This window comes from Silurus aristotelis, assembly GCF_946808225.1.
Source record: "Silurus aristotelis genome assembly, chromosome: 5".
Taxonomy (NCBI): domain Eukaryota; kingdom Metazoa; phylum Chordata; class Actinopteri; order Siluriformes; family Siluridae; genus Silurus; species Silurus aristotelis.
The window spans coordinates 1230996-1255193 of NC_139578.1; the positions used below are offsets into that span (position 1 = coordinate 1230996).

The window sequence follows — 24198 nt, forward strand, 5'->3', positions numbered from 1 at the left end:
AATTAGTGATCTTTCATGTTGTAGGGAAGAAAATATCTCTTCAGCGAGCAGGAGGCTCATTTCTGGGCTGGAAAAATGCTGATTGTTCCTCAGGTCTTTAAATAGTTGCTAATGTTACACACTGCACCTTTAACCCCCTGAACTGCACTTTTATTCGGATTTGCTTTTGTTTTACTGCAAACTAACGATGGTTTGTCCACAGCTTGTTTCCTGGCGAGCGAGTTTCACCTCTAATAACCCAAAATCACGTTTCTCAGCAGGTCCAGGTCTAGATCCAGTTCCAGGTCCAAGATCTAGGTCCAGGTCAGATGAACAGACCCCCCCTAACCCACCCCCCTGTCTACTTCTTGTCTTTTACTTCTTAGCAGTATTTCTCATCGCTCGTAGATGGAGAACTCGGCACGTTCTCCGCTCTCAGTATGGGCGTATGGGTTCGGCATCCACGCTTACCGCAGCTTTAATCTTCAGGACATGCTTTTTTTCTGTATTAAAGCAGGGAGGACGTGCCGCCTGGATTTCCGTAGTTTGTTTACGGTGGATCAGTGACTCTGCGCCCAAGCGAACATTTACACACTCGCTCTGAGCTCCGAGCGATATGTTTCTCACACACACACACACACACACACACACACACACACACACACACTCCTGTATTGTTGTGGAGCTGAAGCGAAACGCTCTGTATGACATGGCGTACTGTACACTCAGCAAAGTCATGTGATCACTCGTTACTGTGCAGAGTGTGTGCTGTACTGTGTGTGTGTGTGTGTGTGTGTGTGTGTGTGCGTGTGTGTGTGCGTGTGTGTGCGCGCGCTCTCAAACTGCTGTCATGGAGACGTCAGTGTGTTCTGTCATCATGTAAATGTCAACTAAATGTAATCACAACCCCCAAAGCAATAAAACTACTCGAAACCATTTCTAATATTCTGTTTGTGTGTTTTTGCTCAACACAAGACAAGTTCCTGATCAGATTTGGGAATTTTGTTGTGATAGCACTGGAACAATGTCGGAGTTCTGGGAATATTAGTGTCATGTTGAAAGGTGTTTGAATTCGAATAGTGGGGGTGGTGTAGAATTTTGTGGGGATTGTGTAGGAATTGGGAGAAAAGCTAAGATTGTGTTGAAATGATGAGAATTGGGTGGGCATTTTATTGAGATAGTTAAAATTTTGTGAGAATTGTGTTCAAAAAGTCATTTTAATTGTGTTAAAAATGGATCATTCTGTCAGAATTGTTTTGGGAAAAGTGAGAATCTGTTGGGAATTGTGTTGGAATGGTGAGAATGGGTTGGGAATTTGGTTGGAATGGTGAGAATGGGTTGGGAATTTGGTTGGAATGGTGAGAATGGGTTGGGAATTTGGTTGGAATGGTGAGAATTGGGTTGGGAATTAGGTTGGAATGGTGAGAATTGGGTTGGGAATTATGGTGAGAATTGGGTTGGGAATTAGGTTGGAATGGTGAAAATGGGTTGGGAATTATGGTGAGAATTGGGTTGGAAATTGTATTGGATTGGTGAGAATGTGCTGGGAATTGGGTTGGAATGGTGAGAATGGGTTGGGAATTTGGTTGTAATGGTAAAAATGGGATAGGAATTGAGTTGGGAATTATGGTGAGAATTGGGTTGGGAATTGTTTTGGAATGGTGAGAATGTGCGGGGAATTGGGTTGGAATGGTAAAAATAGGATAGGAATTGGGTTGGAATGGTGAGAATGGGTTGGGAATTGTGTTGAAATGGTGAGAATGGGATAAGAATTGGGTTGGAATGGTGAAAATGGGTTGGGAATTATGGTGAGAATTGGGTTGGGAATTGTGTTGGAATGGTAAAAAGGGATAGGAATTGGGTTGGAATGGTAAAAAGGGATAGGAATTGGGTTGGAATGGTGAGAATTGTGTTGGAATGATGTCAGTGTGGACTGTGGACGCTGAACTTCAGATGCGTTTAATCCATTTCTTCATTTTTATAAAATGTATTATTTTCTTTTGCATTTTCATTCTTTTCTGTTTACTCTCTCCTACATTTTTTTCTCTCGTTTTATTTTCAATTAGCCGCGGTTGAGTTTAGTGTAATATGTTGGTTTGGGGGGAAAACTGAAATCAGAAATGTTTTTTAGAAAGAAATTTCATATTACCCTTCTTTTCATCGCTTTTCTCCTGACAACCTTGAGCGCTCTCTCTCTCTCTCTCTCTCTCTCTCTCTCTCTCTCTCTCTCTCTCTCTCTCTCTCTCTCTCTCTCTCTCTCTCTCTGTCTGTGTTTACCTGTGTGGTGAGGAATGCTCACGCTTTTATGCTTTTCTGGATGCTTTTGTGTGTTTTGGAATAAAGCGTGCGAGGTCAAAAATCCCACAATGCGGAGCTGCAGGAGAGAAATGGCCTCGGAATTTCTGTTCATGTCGCAACACAGTTCAAACGCTTTCAGACCTCTTTTCTATAAAAGTGTTCGTACACACACACACACACACACACACACACACACACACACACACACACACTCTAAGCAGCTAATGAGATTGTGTTCATCATTTTTTAAAACCTTTTTTTAAAACAATTTATTTGTTTTTGTGGAAAATTTGCCTCTTTCTTTTTTTTTTTTTTTTTTTAAGATTCATTATTGTTTCTTCCCTTTTGTTCTAAAGAATGATTTCTTTCTTAAATTTTATAAACCATCTTTCATCATTCATTTTTTTCTTTATTAAAATTATTATACACTGCTTGCATTTATTTTTCTATTTTACTTTTGGATTTTTCTCCTTTTTTTTTTTTTCTTTTTTTACTTTTACATTTCTGAATAAATTTATTGGTTCTTTTGAATTAGATTTTTTTTCTGAATTTGTTACTTGATCTTTGATTTTCTTTCTTTCATCCATTGCTGTTTGTTTTTAATTTATAAATATATTTTAATTAATTTTTTTCTGTTTACTTTTACTCTTTTTCCTTTCTTTCTTTTTTCTTTCTTTTCTTTCTCCAGTGTTCTCCAATTTTTTGTTTTGTTTGTCTCACACACAGTTTGTCGTCTTCTGTATAAATGTAACACAAGACACTTTTCACACAAACACCATCCATACCCCCCCCCCCACACACACCCCCTTCATTTGTCTATCCACCTTTCTATCAGTCTGTATCTGTTCATCCATTTGATTCTGCCTCTGAAAGAAGCTTTGCATGTACATGCTTATTTATCTGTCCATCATTTCATCTGTCCAACTCCTTCCATTCATCCATCTCTCTTTTTATCTCTTTCTAGTCTGTTCAAAAGTTCATCTATCATCTAACTATCCAATAGTCTTCATAATCCATCCATCAAATACCTTTTCATTCTTTCCTTTAACACCCATTAAACCACTACTTCATCCATCTATTCCTCTACCCAGCAGGTGATCCAGCCATCATTTCATCCTTTCTAATAGTCTATCTATCTGAGACCATTCACTCCTCCGGTCTGTCCATAATCTCAATCACTTCATCTCTCTATCTGTAATCTCTTCATTTTCCATCTGTCCAATCAGTCTTTATTCATCCGCCAGTCTTACAGTCTACCATTTTTCCATTCAACAGGCCACCAAACCATCTATCTTTCTATCCATCCATCTGTATCCTTAATCTGTCCATCTATCCAGTCCTTCACCCAACAATCAATCTGTCAATTCATCTTTTCATCATTCTAAGTCTTTACATTCACCAATCTAAGGTCTGCATCTGCTACCCAACATCTCATCTTCCTTTCCATCCATCCATCCATCCATCCATCCACTCATTCATTCATCCATCCATCCAACCATCCATCCATTCATCCACTCATTCATCCATCCATCCATCCATCCATCCATCCATCCATCCATCAAAATGAAGAAAATCAATCAATTCCAAAAACAAAATTACTTTCTCACATTTTCTTTTTATAATATAAACATATAAATAATCATCTCTATACATTTTCCTGACACACTGAAGCCTGTGCATATCTGCTACATTTTATTCCTATAAAACTATTCACCTATTACAAAAACAAACACAAACAAAAACAAAGGAAAGGGAAAAAAACCGACATTTTAGTAGATTTACAGGAGTTACACGTGAATTCAGTCTGTAACTCTGCGGTTAGGAAAGCGAGGGGGAGCAAAAGAACGAGGAGAAAAGTACAAATAATAATGATGGTGATAAAAACAGGAAGGAAAATAACACGACGGAATTCCTGGCGACTATTTAAATTAAAATATATTCTCATAATTTACACTTTCAAGTGATTCTGCAACCATGAACAGTCATAATCTAATTTACAGTTCTGTGTAGAAAAATATAATTTATGCCCCCCCCCCCCTGAACCCCCCCCCCCCCCCCCCCCCGAATCCGCCAATCCCGGAAAAAAATAAAATAAAAAGATATATAACAGTAAGTCGGTCGGACGCACGCAGGCACGTGCAGAAAATTCGTTGACGGTACCAATTTTGTCCTAAATTGTGGGCAGGGCTTAAGTCAAAATTGAGAAATATTATATTTTACTGCTTTTAATTGGACTCAAATGAAACGTAAAAAGCTGGCGATAAATCTGATAGCTAGCGCATCGACTGCACAATGGTTATGTTAAGCTCCGCCCCCTCGTCCACGCCATTGAAAATGATCGGCACGTGCCTTCAGCCCCGCAGGACGTTTTTTTCATCCTTTTTTTTTTTTTTTTTCTTTCATGAAGTTTACAAAAATAGATTCTGCACATCGGGGTGGTTACACACACATACACACACACACACACACATACATACATACACACAGACACACACACCTATGTTGAAACACAATCCTGTGTGTGTGGGACAGAGGGACATCAGCAGCCCGAGTTCACGTGTGAATAAATTATTCAGGACACTTTTAAGGCTCAGTTTCTTTCTTTCCTTTTTTTTTTTTTTAGATGGTTTCTGTGAAATAATAAATATCCCTCCTTTTTGTTCCTCTTTCACAAAGGGGGGCCCTGTTTTTCTCTCTTTTTATTTTTCTTTAAGATTCTAATATTGTCTTTTGTCCTATATTAGTCTTTGATATATTTATATATATATAGAAAGAGAGAGAGAGCGTTTTTGTCTTTCAGCTCTTGTCCTCCATGCTGAGCGGATGAAAAGCGCCTTGGCCTAAAATCCGTGTCCCGATTCGGTACAGAAAGTCGGCGTACCAGTGCACGCCGTCGTCCTGGAGCGATCCGTGGAACAGAAATGGCGCCACCTTGTGGACAAGGCGGACGGGCGTGAACGCTAAATGCGCTAGCTTCTGGTTCCGGACGGCGGCGTAACAGGAGGTAAGGACGTCGTCGACCACGATGGTGCCGTGACCCGTGAGCGGGGCGAACCACCCCTCGCGGGCTTCTTCGTAAATCCGATCCACCCTGACTGCGCGGACGCGCCGCCCGGCCCCTCCCTCCTCCACGATCATCACTTCCTGACCCGGCTCGACGTCTCCGGCGAACGTCTCTGTCAGTGTGGAGTTCTGGGCGGTGAAGAGGAGGTGCGCTTCCGTGAGCGAGATCCTCGTATGAGGGCTTTTGGTCTCGATGACGCGGAACGCTCGTCTCCTGGCGCCGTCTCGGTCCGCGAACATAAGGAACGGGCTGTAGACGAGGTTTCCGGACTCGTCCGCCGCCAAAACCTCGTCTCCCACCTTCAGGTCCTTCACCTCCTTCATCGCACCGTCCTTCAGCCGAACGCGAGCCGAGGCGGGAAAACAGCCGCCTGACTTCGCTGCCACCGAGTTCTCTGTGGAGAAACAAACATTGTTACTCAAACCTTCATCACTCACGATTATTACTTCTCTATGGGTAAGATGCCAAAAGTTTGTGGACACTTGACCATGTGCATGCGGTCACCATGTGCTCTTATAATAAGCTCCACTTTTCTGGGAAGATGTTCCACTAGATATTTATGGAGATTTGTGTGAGACCACAAAAGGTTGTTAGTAAAGTCAGGTAGTGATGCAGGTGAGAAGGTCTGGGGTGCAGTCAGCGTTCACATTCATCCCAAAGGTGTTCAGGAGCTCTACAGCAGCAGATCTTCCAAATGATGTGAAGCAGAGCTTAAAGGAACTGGGTCTCGTAGTTAAGGTGAAGTAAAAATTTCATGCTCCTGCATCCATAGACGTCTAATACAATCGTGTACGTCCAAATTTGTGGGAAGAACCGCGTATGGCTGGGAAAGTCGGGTGTCTCGAAACATTTGGCCGTATGTGTGTGATAGTTCAGCACCAGAGAAACAGACGAGTGTGTGTGTGTGTGTGTGTGTGTTTTTGTGTGTGTGTGTGTTTGTGTGTGGGGATTGCGACAAAGGAAATGAGCATATTGAAACACAGCCTTTCAGCAAACAAGGTCAATCTCAGCAGCTTGTGTGAATTTGTGATTTCAGCTTTAACTCTTTCCAAAGAGCCTGCGTGTGTGTGTGTGTGTGTGTGTGTGTGTGTGAGAAGACGGGAAGAGGCTCTAATTAAAAAAAAGAAAAGTCCAATAAAGGAGGTGACATTGTCATTCTAATTACAGTTTGTGTACGAAGCTCTCGGATAATAAAGGAGGAGACACTTCGGGGTCTTTTTTCCCAGCAACTCGCTCCTATTTACTCAGGTGCAGGAACGTCTGGGTGACAATTCACACACACACACACACACACACACAGACAGCTTGGTGGTAGGAAAGAGAAAGGAAGAAAGAATAGCTATTTGCTCTCGGCTGATTCTCTGCTGATGGAGATTTGAATGTAAATGAGGGTCTGAAACGACGGAGTCACGTCAAAGCCGCCGTTTCATTTCCCATCATGCTCCTCTGTCCGCATTCCTGTCTCTCGGATCACACTTTCGGCAAACACGGCTAAAAGGTTTCGCGCTTCTTTTTTTTTTTTCCTTTCTTTCTCTCTCTTTTCTTTTTAAACCCTAATCCTCTCATCAGATCCCGGCCCACGGAAACCCTCCCTGTTTTCCAAAGCCATGTGACCTGCGAGTGACACGGACGCCGATAAATATGTCTGAAGGCGTGTTCGGAATCGCGATCTGCGGATCGAGACTTGAGAGACGTGGACGAGAAAACGAGGAATGAAGGGATGGGAATGTTATCGTTTTAATCGTACGGAGTGACATCGCAACACGGGGACACGAAAGAGTTCAAAAGCGTACACGTGAGTTTGTTGGAAACGCGATCGCGTCCCGCGTCCACGAGAAAAAAACGACACGGCGGGTTACGATAAATAATAAATAAAACAAATTTACAGAATTGAATCCAAATTTTTACTACGATTAAATTGTAATTTATTTTAATAATTATAACAATAAGAAGAAAAGAAAAGTGGCTGATTTGAACAGGTTTTTTTCTGCACCGGATTATAAAATTTCATGAAAAAAACAAAACAAACGTTTATAATAAACAAAAAAATAAAAAAAAACATTTACTTTCAATAAATTATTTGTGGAAACAAAAAAAAAAACCCAGATGATTAAAATCGAAAATGCGTTTAATTGAATCGAACATAACAAATTTAATACTAGAATTATTTACACTTTAGAATCATTAAATGCAATTAAAAAAAATTAATAAATCTAATAAATAATTGATGTTTTTTTGCGTTCAGTCGATTCGAGGCGCCAGGGTTTTTCTTTTTTTTTTTCCTCTATTGAGAGTTTCTCCCTCACAGAGACTGAGTGTGGCGATATAAGCTCACTAATCACTGTCTCGCACACACACACACACACACACACACACACACACACACACACACACACACACACACACACACACACACCCCGAGTCACGGCTGGGAATGTAATGGCAGGGATTAGAGAGACAGTGGACGTGTAATCATGGGGTTAAAACCTTCTTATACGAGTGAAGACGAGGAAACGTTTTATTGTATTTCACCTTTTTGAAATGTAAAATTATAAGAAATTATCTTAAAAAAAGATGAAAATTAAGAACAAAAACGACCGAAAAAAAAGACAAAAAAGGAAAAAATTACGTTTCCGCTGAATGTTTTTTTTGAATTATTAATCATTATATTAATTGGGATTAAAATTTAATACAAAAAATGTAATTAATCCGAACGAAAACCAAATGATTTTTTTTCCCACTCTTCCCTTTATGTGCGACAGATATTGTGTGTGTGTGTGTGTGTGTGTGTGTGTGTGTGCGTGTGTGTGTGTGTCCACTATTACAGGATTTGTAGTTTTTCTGAGCCTGAATCATCTTGTGTTTGAATATAACACAGGACACACACTTTTCACAAACACACGCCATCCAGCTTCAAGAACACAGAGGCTCTTAGTATGGAGTGAAAGTCCCCCCCCCCCCCGGTGTGTGTGTGTGTGTGTGTGTGTTTGTTTGTATGTTTCCTACCTGCTTTAACGGAGCAGTGGATGTGAGCTTTGGACTCGTAGTAAACCCAGTCGAACCCGGCCTCCACGGCGAGGCGAGACAGCGTGCCGTACTTGCTCTTGTCCCGGTCGGACGTGGTGATGTCCACGGCTCGGCCCTCGTAGTGAAGCGATTCCTCAAAATGGTGTCCGTCTTCGTCCCATCCCTCGGTCACGCGCAGCTTCACCCCCGGCCACTGGTTCATCACTGAGATGGCCAGCGAGTTCAGCTTGTCCTTGCATCTCTGAAAGAAGAAGAAGGGATAAATCGGTGAAACCCTGAACCTCGGGTCGGGTTACGCTCCCGGGAGAACTTTAGCTACGAGAAACAATCACGAGCATAATCCTGGGCTTCAGTGAGATGGGAGGATATCATGGTGTCTGGTTTTGCTCGTCATTTCTTCCCAGAGGCAGACAGCAGTGGCGTTTCCTGTACCGACTCTAACATCAGCACAAAAATGGAATCGTTTTATTTTGTAGCTATATCTTGTTGCCCCCTAGTGGACACATGCTATTGTTTCTTTCCTGGACACCAGGTCGCATAGCATGTTAACAAAGACGCCTGGCTCTGTAGCGGACGTGTCGAGTGCGCCGCCTCTTCAACGACCTTAATTTGTGGAATTGTGATGTAGTTTAAGCGCAGGACACAAAACAATAGCGTCTTTAACGCACTGGATTTCTTCTCGTATCCGAAAACATTCTCCAGAAAAAGAAAAAAGCGAGCGTCTCTTTTTCTCTCTCTTGGAGGAGAAGCGCCATTAAATATAGATAACTCATCTGTGCTCGCTTCACTGCTCTAAAATGTATAGATGAGGGTGAGGAGCTGGAGAACTGCGACACACTATCGCTCTCCTGCTTTCTTTTCACCAACGCTTTCAGAAGGTTTAAAGATCACCATCAGCTCCATGGGTGCTTTTATATCATTTTATATCCCAGCAGAAATAACCTTTTTCTTTTGAAACAATCCACACCTCACGCAGCAGGAGCACATCCACATGGAGGGTTTTTTCAGCATGACGCATTAAACACACTGCAACAAGCTGCGACTCGTAATGGTCGAGTGAGAAGAAGGGAGAAGAAAAAGCACAGAGCCGAGAGCTCGTTATTAATTTATCAGGTCTTGTGCCGCAAATCAGCATAGCGGCCGTGAAGCTCAGCAGAACACGAGCGGGCCACGGGGGGACACGGGGACGTCCAGACGTCGCCTCTTAATCTGCTCACAAAGACCCAGAAACACTTAGCCACAGGGAGCAGAACTACAGTTATACTCACCACACACACACACACACATCGTAAAACTGTCGTGGATTCTGATACATACAGAATCAAAGAGAATCAAAGATCAAAACTTTTTCTGTGTAAAACCAGTTAATCACAATCCACTATTACATCACCATCACCCCGACCAACCAATCACAATCCACTATTACATCACAATTACCCCGACCAACCAATCACAATCCACTATTACATCACCATCACCCGACCAACCAATCACAATCCACTATTACATCACCATCACCCCGACCAACCAATCACAATCCACTATTACATCACCATCACCCCGACCAACCAATCACAATCCACTATTACATCACCATCACCCCGACCAACCAATCACAATCCACTATTACATCACAATTACCCCGACCAACCAATCACAATCCACTATTACATCACCATCACCCGACCAACCAATCACAATCCACTATTACATCACCATCACCCCGACCAACCAATCACAATCCACTATTACATCACCATCACCCCGACTAACCAATCACAATCCACTATTACATCACCATCACCCCGACCAACCAATCACAATCCACTATTACATCACCATCACCCCGACCAACCAATCACAATCCACTATTACATCACCATCACCCCGACCAACCAATCACAATCCACTATTACATCACCATCACCCTGACCAACCAATCACAATCCACTATTACATCACCATCACCCCAACCAACCAAATGACCAACCATCTCCACTAAGCAACCAATCACAATCCAGCATTACATAAAGTGATTAAGAGGCAGGTATCATGCTGGTGGTAACTCAGGTGTTTGATCCTCCTGCAGGAGGCGGTATAAAGTGTACCAGGCGTAGCCGGGCGTGTTCGGGGAACCCGAGCGCCTGGAGGCGGCACACGCCGTAATAACTGTACAGTGGATTTCGATACACATCTGAGAAAAAAGACCAAAACCACACCACATGTTAGTTTCATCCCTCCGTTTTAAAGGAGGAGGGGAACAAACGAGCCACAGCAAAAGACTTTCAAACGCACCTGCAGCGTGTGGATTACAGAGCAGCCGGTAGCTCCAGCCCTCCGTCTTTCATGATCAGAACAGAAAAAACCTACAACTGGGCCTGTTACAGAGCGCCACCACTGGAGACTCCTTCCATCAACAGCTGTATAAACTCGACATCTCATTACACACCGCGCTCACCTCCCATTAAACCAGCTGTTACTATGGAAACGATAATAATTAAGAGCTAATTAAAAGCTTCAGACCAATCAGAATCCAGGAACCGATCAGAATCCAGGAACCAATCACAATCCAGGAACCAATCACAATCCAGGAACCAACTTTGGAAAACGATCATTACAAATGTAGGATTTAAAATTCACTCAACTTTCTAAATATTTTTTGCTGATCAATAATTGATCATTGATCATTTATAGTTAATTCAATATAATTCAATTAAAGCCCAAATCTCTGTGCTTCTTATTAATCCTGTGTGTGTGTGTGTGTGTGTGTGTGTGTGTGTGTGTGTGTGTGTGTGTGTGTGTGTGTGTACATCTATTTACCCCTTTATGGGGACCAAAAAGAAACAGAAAAACCCTCCACAATCCATTACGGTTCCTGAGTTTGCAGATAAACGGAGCATAAATTTGCTACTGTGATTATTGTAACCTGCATAAAGAAAGAAAACCAAAAGCGATAGAGAGAACGAGAGAAATGAGAGAGAGAGAGAGAGAGAGAGAGAGAGAGAGAGAGAGAGAGAGAGAGAGAGAGAGATTGTGTCCTTGCAAGGCCGATTTATTAACACATGACCTTCCTCCAAAGTTTGTATAAGAATAATTCTGCGAAAAGAAGCTTGTTGAGGATAAAAAACGCAGCCTGTGGATCTTTTCAAGAAAATTGTGCTGCATTTAACAGATTCCTGAATCATTGAATAAAACGTGTGTAATGCACGTGTATAATATGTACGTTGGTAATGAAGAAATAAAGTGTATACGTGCGATTTCTATGCTACAGGCACGTGCACAGGGGGCCGTGTTTCATATTCTAAAACCCCCATCAGAACAATGGAGTCGGATGGAGTGTGCACTCGGTGCCTCGTTCTTCGCTCTGCTTCATTGTGGAACCGCGTTCCAGAGTGCGAATAAACACCTACAGTGTTTAGGTGTTCATTTCTTCTCAACACTCGGCGTACAGTACACTCTTTTTTTTAAACACTGCGTGATAAAGAGAAACTCAACACTGCAACCGGTTAGATTTTGTTGTACTGCAGTGAAGGAACATCCACACGGACGAGGGTGAATTAGCACTAAACGAACACCTATGCTAGGAATAAACACTCCTAAAACTTCCACCAGTCGTGCCCTGGGGTTTATTTACTGTAACTCTCACTTTCATTCAGAAGTATTTATTGCTTACATTAACACCCATTTCCTGTACGGAATTCTTACATGTTAGAGTTTACATGACTTGCGCATTCAAACCCTTCAGTTCAATTGTACGGTGTTGAGTCAAGCCTACAGTGTTGGATTTACAGCTGCATGAACAATTACTGAGTCATTTAGCAGCTCATTCTAGGGAATGAGCTGTAGGGTTCAAGACTCTCCATCCTGGAGGTGCTGGTGTTAATGTCACTCTGGAGGTGAAAACGAGTGAGTGTGAAAAAACACAGTGTTCACCAGAACACCATGGAGCATGTGTCAAAAACACCTGAACACCAAGGGACACGTGTCAAAAACACCTGAACACCACTAAACACGTGTCAAAAACACCTGAACACCAAGGGACATGTGTCAAAAACACTTTAACACCAAGGGACACGTGTCGAAAAACACCTGAACACCACTAAACACGTGTCAAAAACACCTGAACACCAAGGAACACGTGTCAAAAATACCTGAACACCACTAAAGATGTGTCCAAAACACCTGAACACCAAGGAACATGTGTAAAAAAAAACACCTGAACACCAAGGAACACGTGTCGAAAGCACCTGAACACCACTAAACACGTGTCAAAAACACCTGAACACCAAGGGACACGTGTCAAAAACACCTAAACACGAAGGGACATGTGTCAAAAAACACCTGAACACCATTAAACACGTGTCAAAAACACTTTAACACCAAGGGACACGTGTCGAAAAACACCTGAACACCACTAAACACGTGTCAAAAACACCTGAACACCAAGGAACACGTGTCAAAAACACCTGAACACCACTAAAGATGTGTCCAAAACACCTGAACACCAAGGAACATGTGTAAAAAAACACCTGAACACCAAGGAACACGTGTCGAAAACACCTGAACACCACTAAACACGTGTCAAAAACACCTGAACACCAAGGAACACGTGTCAAAAAACACCTGAACACCACTAAACACGTGTCAAAAACACCTAAACACCAAGGTACACGTGTCAAAAACACCTGAACACCAAGGGACTCGTGTCAAAAACACCTGAACACCAAGGAACGTGTCAAAAAACACCTTAACACCACTAAACACGTGTCAAAAACACCTGAAGAACACTGAACTTGTGTCATTACCCCTGAACACCTGGGAATATGTGTCAAAAACACTACCAGTGTGAAAATGCTGAGGTTAATCAAACACCTGCAAAAAATTTTTTGCAACACTAACGAATAGTCACATCCTGGTGGACCTGAAAAATGTAAATTCAACAGTCTAGGTGTTCATCACACACACGAGGCTAGCAGTGTTTGACCATTCTAACCATTAGACTATGACAGGTGTTCAGGTTGGTGTTCATTCAACATTAGTGTTGTGGTGTCAATCACGAGACTGTGCTCATCATCACAAACGTTCTCAACCTCTCAATGTTCATTTAACACCCAATCGAAGAGAACACTGGATGTGCTCTCTGGTGTTGAATTAACACACAAACACCTGCAGCAGGGTGAGAATTCCCAACACCATATCAGGCTCCGATGGGAGAGAATCAGACACAGATCACACACAGACATGGGGGCAACTGACCACCCTTGAGGAACACCATGGAAGGATTTGAGAGCATGCAGTAGCTGATCGAAGTGTAAACAAAGAACACCTGTAGCCTGAACACCAAACGGAACACATCTAAAGTTAGGTCAGGTTTGGGGTTCAGTACTCTGGGATAAAGATGAGGATGAGGATGAGGATGAAGATGAGGATGAGGATGCACCTGTAGGACTCGGGAAGAGGTTCAACCACCTCAGCATGCAGTGTGTTTATTCAACACCTCAACACATTTTCCTGGTGAAATTCCATGCGACCGCAGTGTTTATTTATTAAATCTTTTTATTATTATTTAATTTTTTTTTTTAATAATTTTGTTTAATTGTAAAAGGATGGACATTTACACCAGAGCGGACTCGGTGGCGCGCGCGGGTGCATTGGGGTGCTCAAACTGCCCCGGTGTCGATTTAACGCACGCGCCGAACGTCAATCGATTCGAATAGCAAAAAAAAAAAAATGTGTGTGAGGAAGAAACGTGTGTGTTCAGGTAGGCGCACGTGCTCATTCGTGCGCAATTAAGGAAATCCGTTGCCGCGTTGGTAAGTTGTGTGTGTGTGTGTGTGTGTGTGTGTGTGTGTGTAAGAGTGTGAGAGATCGAGAAGCGCGCGCGTACCTGGGTCATGAGCCGGTCGGCCCCGGTGTTCTCCTCGTCCTTGAAGATGATGTCCGGGTTGTAGTTGGGCGTGAGCTCCTTGAAGCGCTCCGAGTTGCGCGTGATCTTGCCCTCGTAGCGCCCGCTCGCGCCCAGCGTCTTCTCCGCCACGTTGGGGATGAACTGCTTGTAGGCGAGAGGGGTCAGCTTCTTCGGGTGCTTCCGCCGGCCGTAGCCGCGGCCCGGACCGCACGCGCGCACCGGCTGCGGCACGAGCGCGAGCGCCAGCAGCGCGAGGCACAGGCTCGCCGAAACCGACGGCGCGCGCATGGCTCGTTCCGGGTTTGCTCTCTTTTTTTTTTTTTCTTTTCCCAAAAAATAAATAAATAAATAAGAAAAAAAAATCCTTCCTTTTTTTTGCCTCCCAAAATAGAAATAAAAAATCAGGATGCAACCTGATGATCTTCTTTCTTTTCTTTTCCCCCTTTTTTCCTCTTTTTTTTGTGCAACCGGCTTCGGGACCGGGAGCGTGCGCGTGCGTGTGAGTGCGTGTAAGTGCGCGTGTGTATGTGTTTATTAATGTCTGTGTATGTGTGTTTGTGTGTGAGAGAGAGAGATACAGATATAGATAGAGAGAGAGAGGGAGAGAGAGAGAGAGAGAGAGAGAGAGAGAGAGAGAGAGAGAGAGAGAGAGACAGGGAAAAGCACCGGTACTGTCTCGCGCGTCCGCGTCCTTGCTCTCTCCTCTCCGGTACAGGTGCAGAGTCTCCGCTGTAATGCTGCTCCTCTCCGCGCCTCTAAAGTGTTATAAGCGCCGAGGGGAGGGACCTGCGCTCTCTCACACACACACACACACACACACACACACACACACACACACACAGATGTGAAAAGATGCTGTTTGTGTGGAATAAACATGGTGTGTGTGTGTGTGTGTGTGTGCGTCTTTTCTACCCACCCCTAAACCTGAAGGGTGGGGTTGCACTGGGACACACACACACACACACACACACCAATTAAAAATGTTTCCTTCAACGTGCAAAACATCTAATGATCCGAAAGGAAATACAACAATAGCTAGAAACTAAACACACGCGCGCGCACACACACATTCTCAGTGTGTTAAATGTAAAATAAAATCTGCGGTCATGCGCTTAGACAGCCAGGTCGCACACTGAGTGCACGTGTGTGTGTGTGTGTGTGTGTGTGTGTGTGTGTGTGTGTGTGTGTGTGTGTGTGTGTGTGTGTGTGTGTGTGTGTTTGGAAACAGGTTGTAAAAATGTAGCCTGCAGCTGTAGGTTACAAATGAAAGATTAGTCATAAGGAAATCTTTTACTTTATTATTAAAATATGAATGAAAACATTAAGAAAGAACTGGAGCCAATCAGAGAGCTGCTATGCCAATGCTCCTGTTAATCAGTCTGAATAGAAATCATCTTAATAAAACATGGTTGAGACTGGCAGCTTGGAAATTTCCAAAAAGCAATCTGAGAAATATTTGTATTTTTACCATCATAAATGAAATTAAATAAGAAAAAAAAAGATCGTATCGTAACCAAACTTCGCTGTCCGACTTCGCAGAAGGAACCCAGCGATCTCTTTTACAGAAAACAGGCAAAACTGTTCTTTTCCCCTCCTTCAAAATATGACAACTAAAACTGTGATTATATGATGTCACACAACTCCTTGTGAGTTGTGATGTCACAGCTGGTCACATGACGTACAGAGATTGCTTCGATCATCAGCGTCTCGATATTTTGGTGAAAATAAAAAAGCTACTTTTTTTTTTTATAACTTTCTTTTATTGAAAAGCAAAAAAAAATAAAAATGTAGGTGTGTAGAAAGTGTGGAGAAAAAAAACCCCTACAGATTTGAGTTTGATGGAATTGTGACCCCCAATTCTGGCAAAAAATTATTAAATCAAATGACATTAAATTAATAGATAAATATTTATTTGGAAGAATTGATTGATTAAATAATGAAATATACATACAATCAAACTGATCAATTAAAACATAAAACAAACTTATTGCACCAGTTAATTTAAATAAACAAACAATACATTTGCAAATAATAAATTAATAAATTAATAAATTAATAAATAATCAAATAAATAAATAAATGAGCAGAACATATAACAATAATTGTACTTTATTTATTTGGTTATTTAATATATGAATATTATTTATTACATCAGTTTTATTTATTTATTTATTTATTTATTTATCTATCTATTTATTTATTTATATTAATATTTTATCTGATATTCCAAAACTGCTATAAAAACCTCCCTTTAGATTTTGTTTGAATGTCAGAATGTGCACATTAAAAACCCACAATAATGAAAAAAAATATACTAATTTGAAATAATCCAATTCATATTCACTAATACAAGTCATGATTAATAAACATTTTAAATTGAAATTATATAAACATCTTTGTGATTATTATTTAGTGTTTTTAAAAGTTTATTAGAAAATGCATTTGTTATTATACAAGTTTTATACACACACACACACACACACACACACACACACACACACAAGCAATATGTCGACACTTTGTTTTGTTTTTTACAGAAAGTATGTATTGTATTTTTGTGTAATTTACTTGCACCATTGAGACAATGACAAAAGTTTTGTGGTAATAGTTGTGTAAAGGTCACACAAATAATACCCCCCCCCACACACACACACACACACATACACACACAGACACACAATCACAGAATGTTACACTTTGTATGGCCTGCCTTCATTTCCCTGATTAAGCCGGTGCTAATAAAAGTACAATATAATGCTACAGAAATGAAGTTTCAGCTAATGGATGAAATCGAATGTAATTAATTCTGGCCATTAAATCAATTAATGCTGGTTTTTCTTTCTTTATTACTTAAAAAATAAAAAAATAAAAAAAATATATATATAAAACGAGTAAGTGATGAGTCTCCAAAAAATGGTGAGGCATTTTTCGTCTAATTGACTTAAAATCGTTAGAGAAAGTACACTTTTGGCAATTGTTGTGCAGGACAAAGTGTGTGTGTGGTGTGTGTGTGTGTGTGTGTGTGTGTGTGTGTGTGTGTGTGTGTGTGCGTCTGTTTGCCACTTGTTCGCTTTATTTTTCAAAAGAATTTGATGCTGCACTAAACTGTCCCTTAATAGTTTGTGTGTATGTGTGTGTGTGTGTGTGTGTGTGTGTGTGTGTGTGTGTTGGTGTCTTGTGGGTGTCTTCCCCCAATGTTGTCTGTTTGAGGTTTCCAAATGGGCTCCTCTTGTGTGCGCACGCACACACACACACACACACACACACACACACACACACACACACACACACACACACAGAATGTTGTTTGAGCGAGAGATCAGCTCTTCCACAGCACACACTCCACTTCAGGGACAGATTAAGCCATGGAAACGGCCACACTGAGGTATGCGCCTCATTCTCATTGGCGTTTTCTCAGAGATGGTGGGAAACGAGCGTACGAAGATTTTGCTCTCGCTGCTGAGATTCCAGGATCTGGTTCAGATCAGCGAGGTTGTCTAGTTTCAGGAGTCATTTCAGCCCCCTGGTAAACAAAATAGGTAACGTACTGAAGATGCACGCCTGCCAGCGTCACGTGTTCATTAGCAACATTACTGTGAGTGAAACTCTGACTCCAGTCTGAGTCTGATCAGAGTTCGGCCATTTTCAACCAAGTCACAATGGCCGAGTCACATTGTATAACTGAGTCAGGGTTAAAACGAGCAAAAGTGTTTTACTGAGTCACATTGTTTTACTGAGCTACAGTGTTTAACTGAGTCACATTGTTTTACTGAGTCACAGTGTATAACTGAGTCACAGCGTACTACTGAGTCACAGTGTATAACTGAGTCAGGGTTGAAACGAGCCACAGTGTTTTACTGAGCTACAGTGTTTAACTAAGTCACATTGTTTTACTGAGTCACAGTGTATAACTGAGTCACAGCGTACTACTGAGTCACAGTGTATAACTGAGTCAGGGTTGAAACGAGTCACAGTGTTTAACAAAGTCACAGTGTTTTACTTAGTCGCAGTGTTTAACGTTGTCGCAATGGTTTACTGAGTCACAGCGTATTACTGAGTCACAGTGTTTATTTGAGTCACAGTGTTAAACTGAGTCAGGGTTAAACTGAGTCACAGTGTTTTTCTGAATCAGTCTTTAATTGAGTCACAGTGTTTAACTGAGTCACATTGTTTTACTAAGTCACAGTGTATAACTGAGTCACAGCGTACTACTGAGTCACAGTGTATAACCGAGTCAGGGTCGAAACGAGTCACAGTGTTTAACAAAGACAGTGTTTTACTTAGTCGCAGTATTTAACGTTGTCGCAATGGTTTACTGAGTCACAGCGTTTTACTGAGTCACAGTGTTTATTCGAGTCACAGTGTTTAACTGAGTCAGGGTTAAACTGAGTCACAGTGTTTTTCTGAGTCAGTCTTTAATTGAGTCACAGTGTTTCTCTGAGTCACAATGTTAACTGAGTCAGAGTTAAATCAAATTACAGTGTTAAACTGAATGACTCAATGATTCATGAGGATTGAGAGACAATGTTTCACCAAATCACAGTGTTAAACTAAGTCACAGTGTTTTACTGAGTCACAGTGTCAAACTGTGTCAGTCTTTTACTGAGTCACAGTGTTAAACGGAGTCACAGTGTTCAACTGAGTCACTCAATTAGTGACGAGGGTTGAACTGAATCTGTTTTATTTATTTATTTGTAACTAAAGTTGAGCATTGCTGTGTTGCTTTTGAGGCTGCTGTGGGACAGACGAGCTTCTCAGGACAAACTATTCACATATTTAGAACTCAGGAGCTTTTATATCGTTAGTGGGTCATTTTTTAAATATCTTTTTAGTTACATTTGTTGGACAACAACAACAATAATAATAATAATAACAATAATAATAATAATAATAATAATAATAATAATAATAATAATGATAATAATAATAATAACAGCAGAAGCTTCTATTTGATTTCGAATTTCTTCATCCAGTTACAATTGCAAGGTATTTCCTTTTGAAAAAAACAAAAGAAAATCTGTCATGTCGCAAGCGTTTTTTTTTGGTTTTTTTTTGGTTGTGTATTCAGCCCAGTTGCATGCTGGGTAACTGGGAAAAGGTGGAAGATTGTAAGAGCACCTGTGGCTTTAGGCTCTTCCCCACGCCGCTGTCTGGAGCTTTGCGAGCCTTTCATGATGAATTACAGCGGCGGATTAATTGTGCACACAAAACACACACACACACACAACACAGAGACGTGCACCTAACCAGGTCAGGTGTGTTTTGCTGGGAAGAGTCGAGCTTTTCTTATTCATCCGACTGACAAACAGGAGTGAGGGCACGGCTTTCAGCCTGCAGGTGGGCCCCGCTCGGAGCTTACGCAACACCCATGTACCGCACAATGTCACTGAAAAACAAATTATTGGGGGGGTATGTGACGTCCAAACCCAAAAAGCTCTGCATTCTCAAGGAAATGGTTTGAGGGACGACAGGGTGTTTTCCCCGTTGTAGGGAATTTCACAAGCGTGTACCTGGAGGTTGTCACTCGGCCCAGCCTGGCCGTGTGTAAAGATGTTTTATTTGCTCCTCTCGAGCCGCTCCCTTTACTTAAACACACTCGGTATGGTGGGGTTCCTAAGGGTGCCTTCTTTTTTTCTTAACTGGAGGTAACGATTTCAAACTTTGGAGCCGACCAAAAAATATCCACGGTGAAAAAAAAGAGAAACGAATGTGCAAAAAACGAATGATTGAACAGGTTGGAAATCCAAAGAATGTCCTATCAATAAAACCCGGAATGCTAACTATAACCTTTCGCTAACCTCCATGTTTGATTCCACGACGGAAACCAGAAGGTGATTTTTTTTTTCCTCAGTACCGAATCTCGGGGCTGATTGGCGTCCGGCGTATGCACCTTTCCAGCGCCGCCGCCATCCGTGAGTCATTTGTTTATTTGGATATTAGCCGCATTGTATTGTGTGGGCAGCGATACGGAGTCACGCACACTCCCGGAGCTCGACTGCTGTACAAAATCCCAACAAAAACGCTGTGACTCACCTGTGAGAGACAGAATGAGAAAAAGAGAGGGAGAGAGAAAGAAAGAGAGACTTCAAAGCACCAGGCGCTGTTGTGATGGACACTTTAGCAACAGATGAAAACATAATTGCGGTGACATGAGAGGGGGAAAAAAGAAAAAAAGTCGACGGCACAAAAAAAAAGTCGACGGCACAAAGTTCTTCGTGACGAGAGCTGACGTGCTGCGTCTAGCGAGAGCTTCGGCTCGTTCGCGTTTTTAACAAGGCAAACATGTGAGAATAAGAAAATTCTTCGTAGCGTGCGATTGTCTGTACCCGAAATGCCACTAGATTCAGATCTGATTCTCGTACTTTAACTTTCTTACCTTTATTTAATGTGAGCGTTTGAAGTGTTCTGGGTGTATCTGAGCGAAGAATTCGACTTTTACCACAGGATTTTTATATAACGTCTACTTGGAAGTCACAAAAGTGTATTGACGTCTTTGGAACACAGTGGCACGACATTTTTCCTTCACTTGGCTCCATGAAGATCTCCATGAAGATCTGCTTTCCATGGGTTAGAGTGGACGATCTCCTGCTATGAGCTACTGAACACCTTTGGGATGAATGTGAACGCTAATTGCACCAAAGGCCTCTTCACCATACCTTCATCAGTACCTGACTTTACTAACACCCTTTCAGCTGAATAAATCTCCCAGAAAATCTAGTGGAACATCATCCCAGAAGAAGAGCTAATTATAACAGTAAATAGGGACTGAATGTGGTATGAGATGTTCAAGAATGACAGAATCTTATCCTCAGGTGTCCACAAACTTTTCTCCAAATAGTGTCTCCTTTCAAGCTGCCATATTGTGGACTTTTTTTCCTCCTTGGCAGCTAGCTAATAGTCTGTTTGTTAATCACTCTGATTAGCAGTTAGCATAGACAAGAATTAGCCCCAATTTGGGATCTAAACACAGGGAACCTGAAAGCGACTGAAGTATGAAAGAAAAAAAAGGAAAACAGCACTTAGTAATGGAGTTTCTAATTTGGACTCTTGATGATAGAGAAGATAAAATGCTGTCATCAAAAGTAGGAAGCCGTCAAGAGAAAGGAAAAGGAAAACAAAATAACACCTCAGAATGTCCTTGAAATGAAAAGCCTTTTTTTTTTTTTACTTTTTTTTTTTTAACAGGCTTTTAAGGTTGGAGAACTTCAAAAGCACCGTATCAACCGTACACACTCGTTTATGATGGCGGAGAAAAGAAACGAGGCGTCCTCCAGAGGTATGAGCTTTGAAAATATGTTTTTAACGGCCAGTAGGAGGCTTTACGATTTGCTTTATGTTGTTTGTTGAGGGTTTAAGGCAAAAAAGTGGGAAAGATCTGCATTTATAATGTTTTTAGTCTCAAGAAAGAAAAAGAAACGTTTAACAGAGAGATAACGTTAATCTTTGCTAGAAAAAAAAACGTATGTTCTTTGTTGAAGTTACAACTTAATACAAGGGACAATATGATTAGCATGAGAGATTAAAAGTTGATTAGCCATTAGCTGCTTCATGCACTAGCTACTCAATGTCACACACTAGTTACTCAACATTACCCAATAGCTAATCCACATCATACATTATTCGCTCAGGTAGATAAAAAAAAATAGATTTTGCTAACCCATACATAACTTTATACACTAGCTAAAAACAATTTTCAAACACTAGTTACTCAACATTGAAACTAGCTAAACGATTCTTGAACACTAGCTAATCATCTTTTTGTACACAATTTTGTATACTAGCTAATCAAATTCGTACCCTAGCATCTCAAATATGTACACTAGCTACTCACCTTCGTACACTAGCTAAACAATTTTATACACTAGCTAATCAACTTCATACCCTAGCAAATTTCTTTTGTACACTAGCCACTAAACTTTGTACACTACCTAATCAACTTCATACACTAGCTTCTCAACTTTGTACACTACTTATTCAACTTTGTACCCTAGCTAAACAATTTTTGTACACTAGCATCTCAACTTTGCACACAACCTACTCAATTTTATAAACTAGCTACTCAACTTTTTACACAAGCTAATTAATTTCATACAGTATTCAGTCAGATATATGATTTAAAAAAATGTTTTGCTAACAAACAAGACAGCGCTGTAGCCAATTTTTGCTTATTGCACTAGCATGACCAACTTACTAGCTACTCTGTTAATCAGTAGCTAGCAAAAAAAAAAAAAAAAAAAGCAACTAATGGAAATCGAATATAAGCAAAAACACTTTCATGTGTGACGCTATTCATAACTTACTTGCTAACACTACCTAGTTAGCATATACGGTTTGCTAAAACTTACACAGGGTAATGAAATAATATTCACTTGAAAAAACTGAACTGCCAATTCAATGATTTTACAAATAAATAGCTTATTGTGTGTGTGAATTTTTTTTACTAGCTGATGACTGCTAAATAGCAGTTAGCATTAAAGTTAATATGCTAATATATATATATATATATATATATATATATATATATATATATATATATATATATATATATATATATATATAGGTAATATTCATGCTAATATAAAGGGGAATTATGGGCAATAATAGTGGACACTATGCGTTTTTTATAGCTGGCATCTGAACAGGAACACAAATTCGAGACGACATTCATCAGAGATGGATCCTTTAACCAACAAAAGCTTGTGGGATTCGCACAATGCCAAGGCACACACACACACACACACACACACACACACACACACACACACACACACACACACACACACACACAGTGATTCAGAAGGAGAGCCTGGTGGCTGATCGATCGCTTTTATTGATCCAGACTTCGCTGGTGATGTAATGCATCTCCACCATTTCTTTTCCCTTCAGGAGTCGCAGCCAAAAGCAGCCACTTAGCTTATAGCTTTGGACTTTGCATGGACTCAAACTGATCTCGGGAACGTCAAGCGTTATGTCTTTGTTCAGTATTTACATAAAAAAAATGAAAGATTTTACCTCACTTTCTTTATTAATCGCACGTATTCATGACTTAATTACCTCTTTTTTTTTTTCTTTTCGCTTTTATTGAAACCATGACGTAACTATCGCATTCCTTTCTGTGAAGTCAAAGCCAAGATATAATTATCCAGTTCCTTCGTGTTACTTTGAACAAAATAGTTTGTAAAATAGTTATCATATCATCTTTCATTATCTCATTCCTTCACCCTGACATATTTATCTCGTTCCTGTACGTTACTAAGTCGAAGCTATGACATAATTATCTCGTTCCTTCATGTTACTTTGTACAAAATAGGCATTTATCCGTTCTTTCATTATCTCATTCCTTCGCCATGAATTCATTATCTCGCTCATATACGTTACTAAGTCATACTTCTAACTTCATGATCTCTCCCTCTATGCTCCTGAGACATCTACGTCTCAGTCATTTCTCCAGGAAGAATTATAAAGTCAGGGATGGTATTAAAAGAACGTTGTCCCGTAAATGATGTTCCAACCTTTCTCTTGTCTTCACTCAGGACTTTTGGGTGAAGCAGACTTCAGAAGAATTCCTATACACATACAGTCAGAGTCCAGAAGAAGTAGCAGGTCTGTGTGTAAAAACTCACTCACTCGCTACATGACAAGGCCAGACACACACTCGCCAATCACAGACATGTTGAATTTTTCTTGCATCTGGTGCTTCGGCTATAAATATACCACAGACTCGGCTTCAATAATCACCATGGAAATAAAAAAAAAACCTGTAAAATAAACAATTACAAATGATTATATATATCTATTTATATACACACAGATCATATTACAATTATTTATGAAAAAAATACAAATTGAAATATAATTAATTCTAAATATTAACATTATAAGTAATTTCAAGTAAATGATTCAAAATCTATATTATAAATTA

The 24198-nt window shown here is 40.8% G+C and overlaps 1 protein-coding gene and 1 long non-coding RNA gene across 2 annotated transcripts; both read right to left on the bottom strand.

Annotated features, from left to right (window-relative positions):
* Positions 1–4351: 4351 nt before the first annotated feature.
* On the bottom strand, positions 4352–15016 carry shha (sonic hedgehog signaling molecule a). Its single transcript, XM_083543035.1, has 3 exons — positions 14256–15016; positions 8348–8609; positions 4352–5735 (listed from the first exon to the last, which is right to left on the bottom strand). Exons 1-3 carry the CDS (start codon positions 14562–14564, stop codon positions 5074–5076), a joined length of 1233 nt encoding a protein of 410 aa, XP_083399161.1. The 5' UTR covers positions 14565–15016; the 3' UTR covers positions 4352–5073.
* Positions 15017–19220: 4204 nt separating this feature from the next.
* Positions 19221–24002, bottom strand: LOC310725997. Its single transcript, XR_014533609.1, has 3 exons — positions 23789–24002; positions 19787–20309; positions 19221–19662 (listed from the first exon to the last, which is right to left on the bottom strand). It is a non-coding gene; the product is annotated as an uncharacterized lncRNA (long non-coding RNA).
* Between the last annotated feature and the right edge of the window lie 196 nt (positions 24003–24198).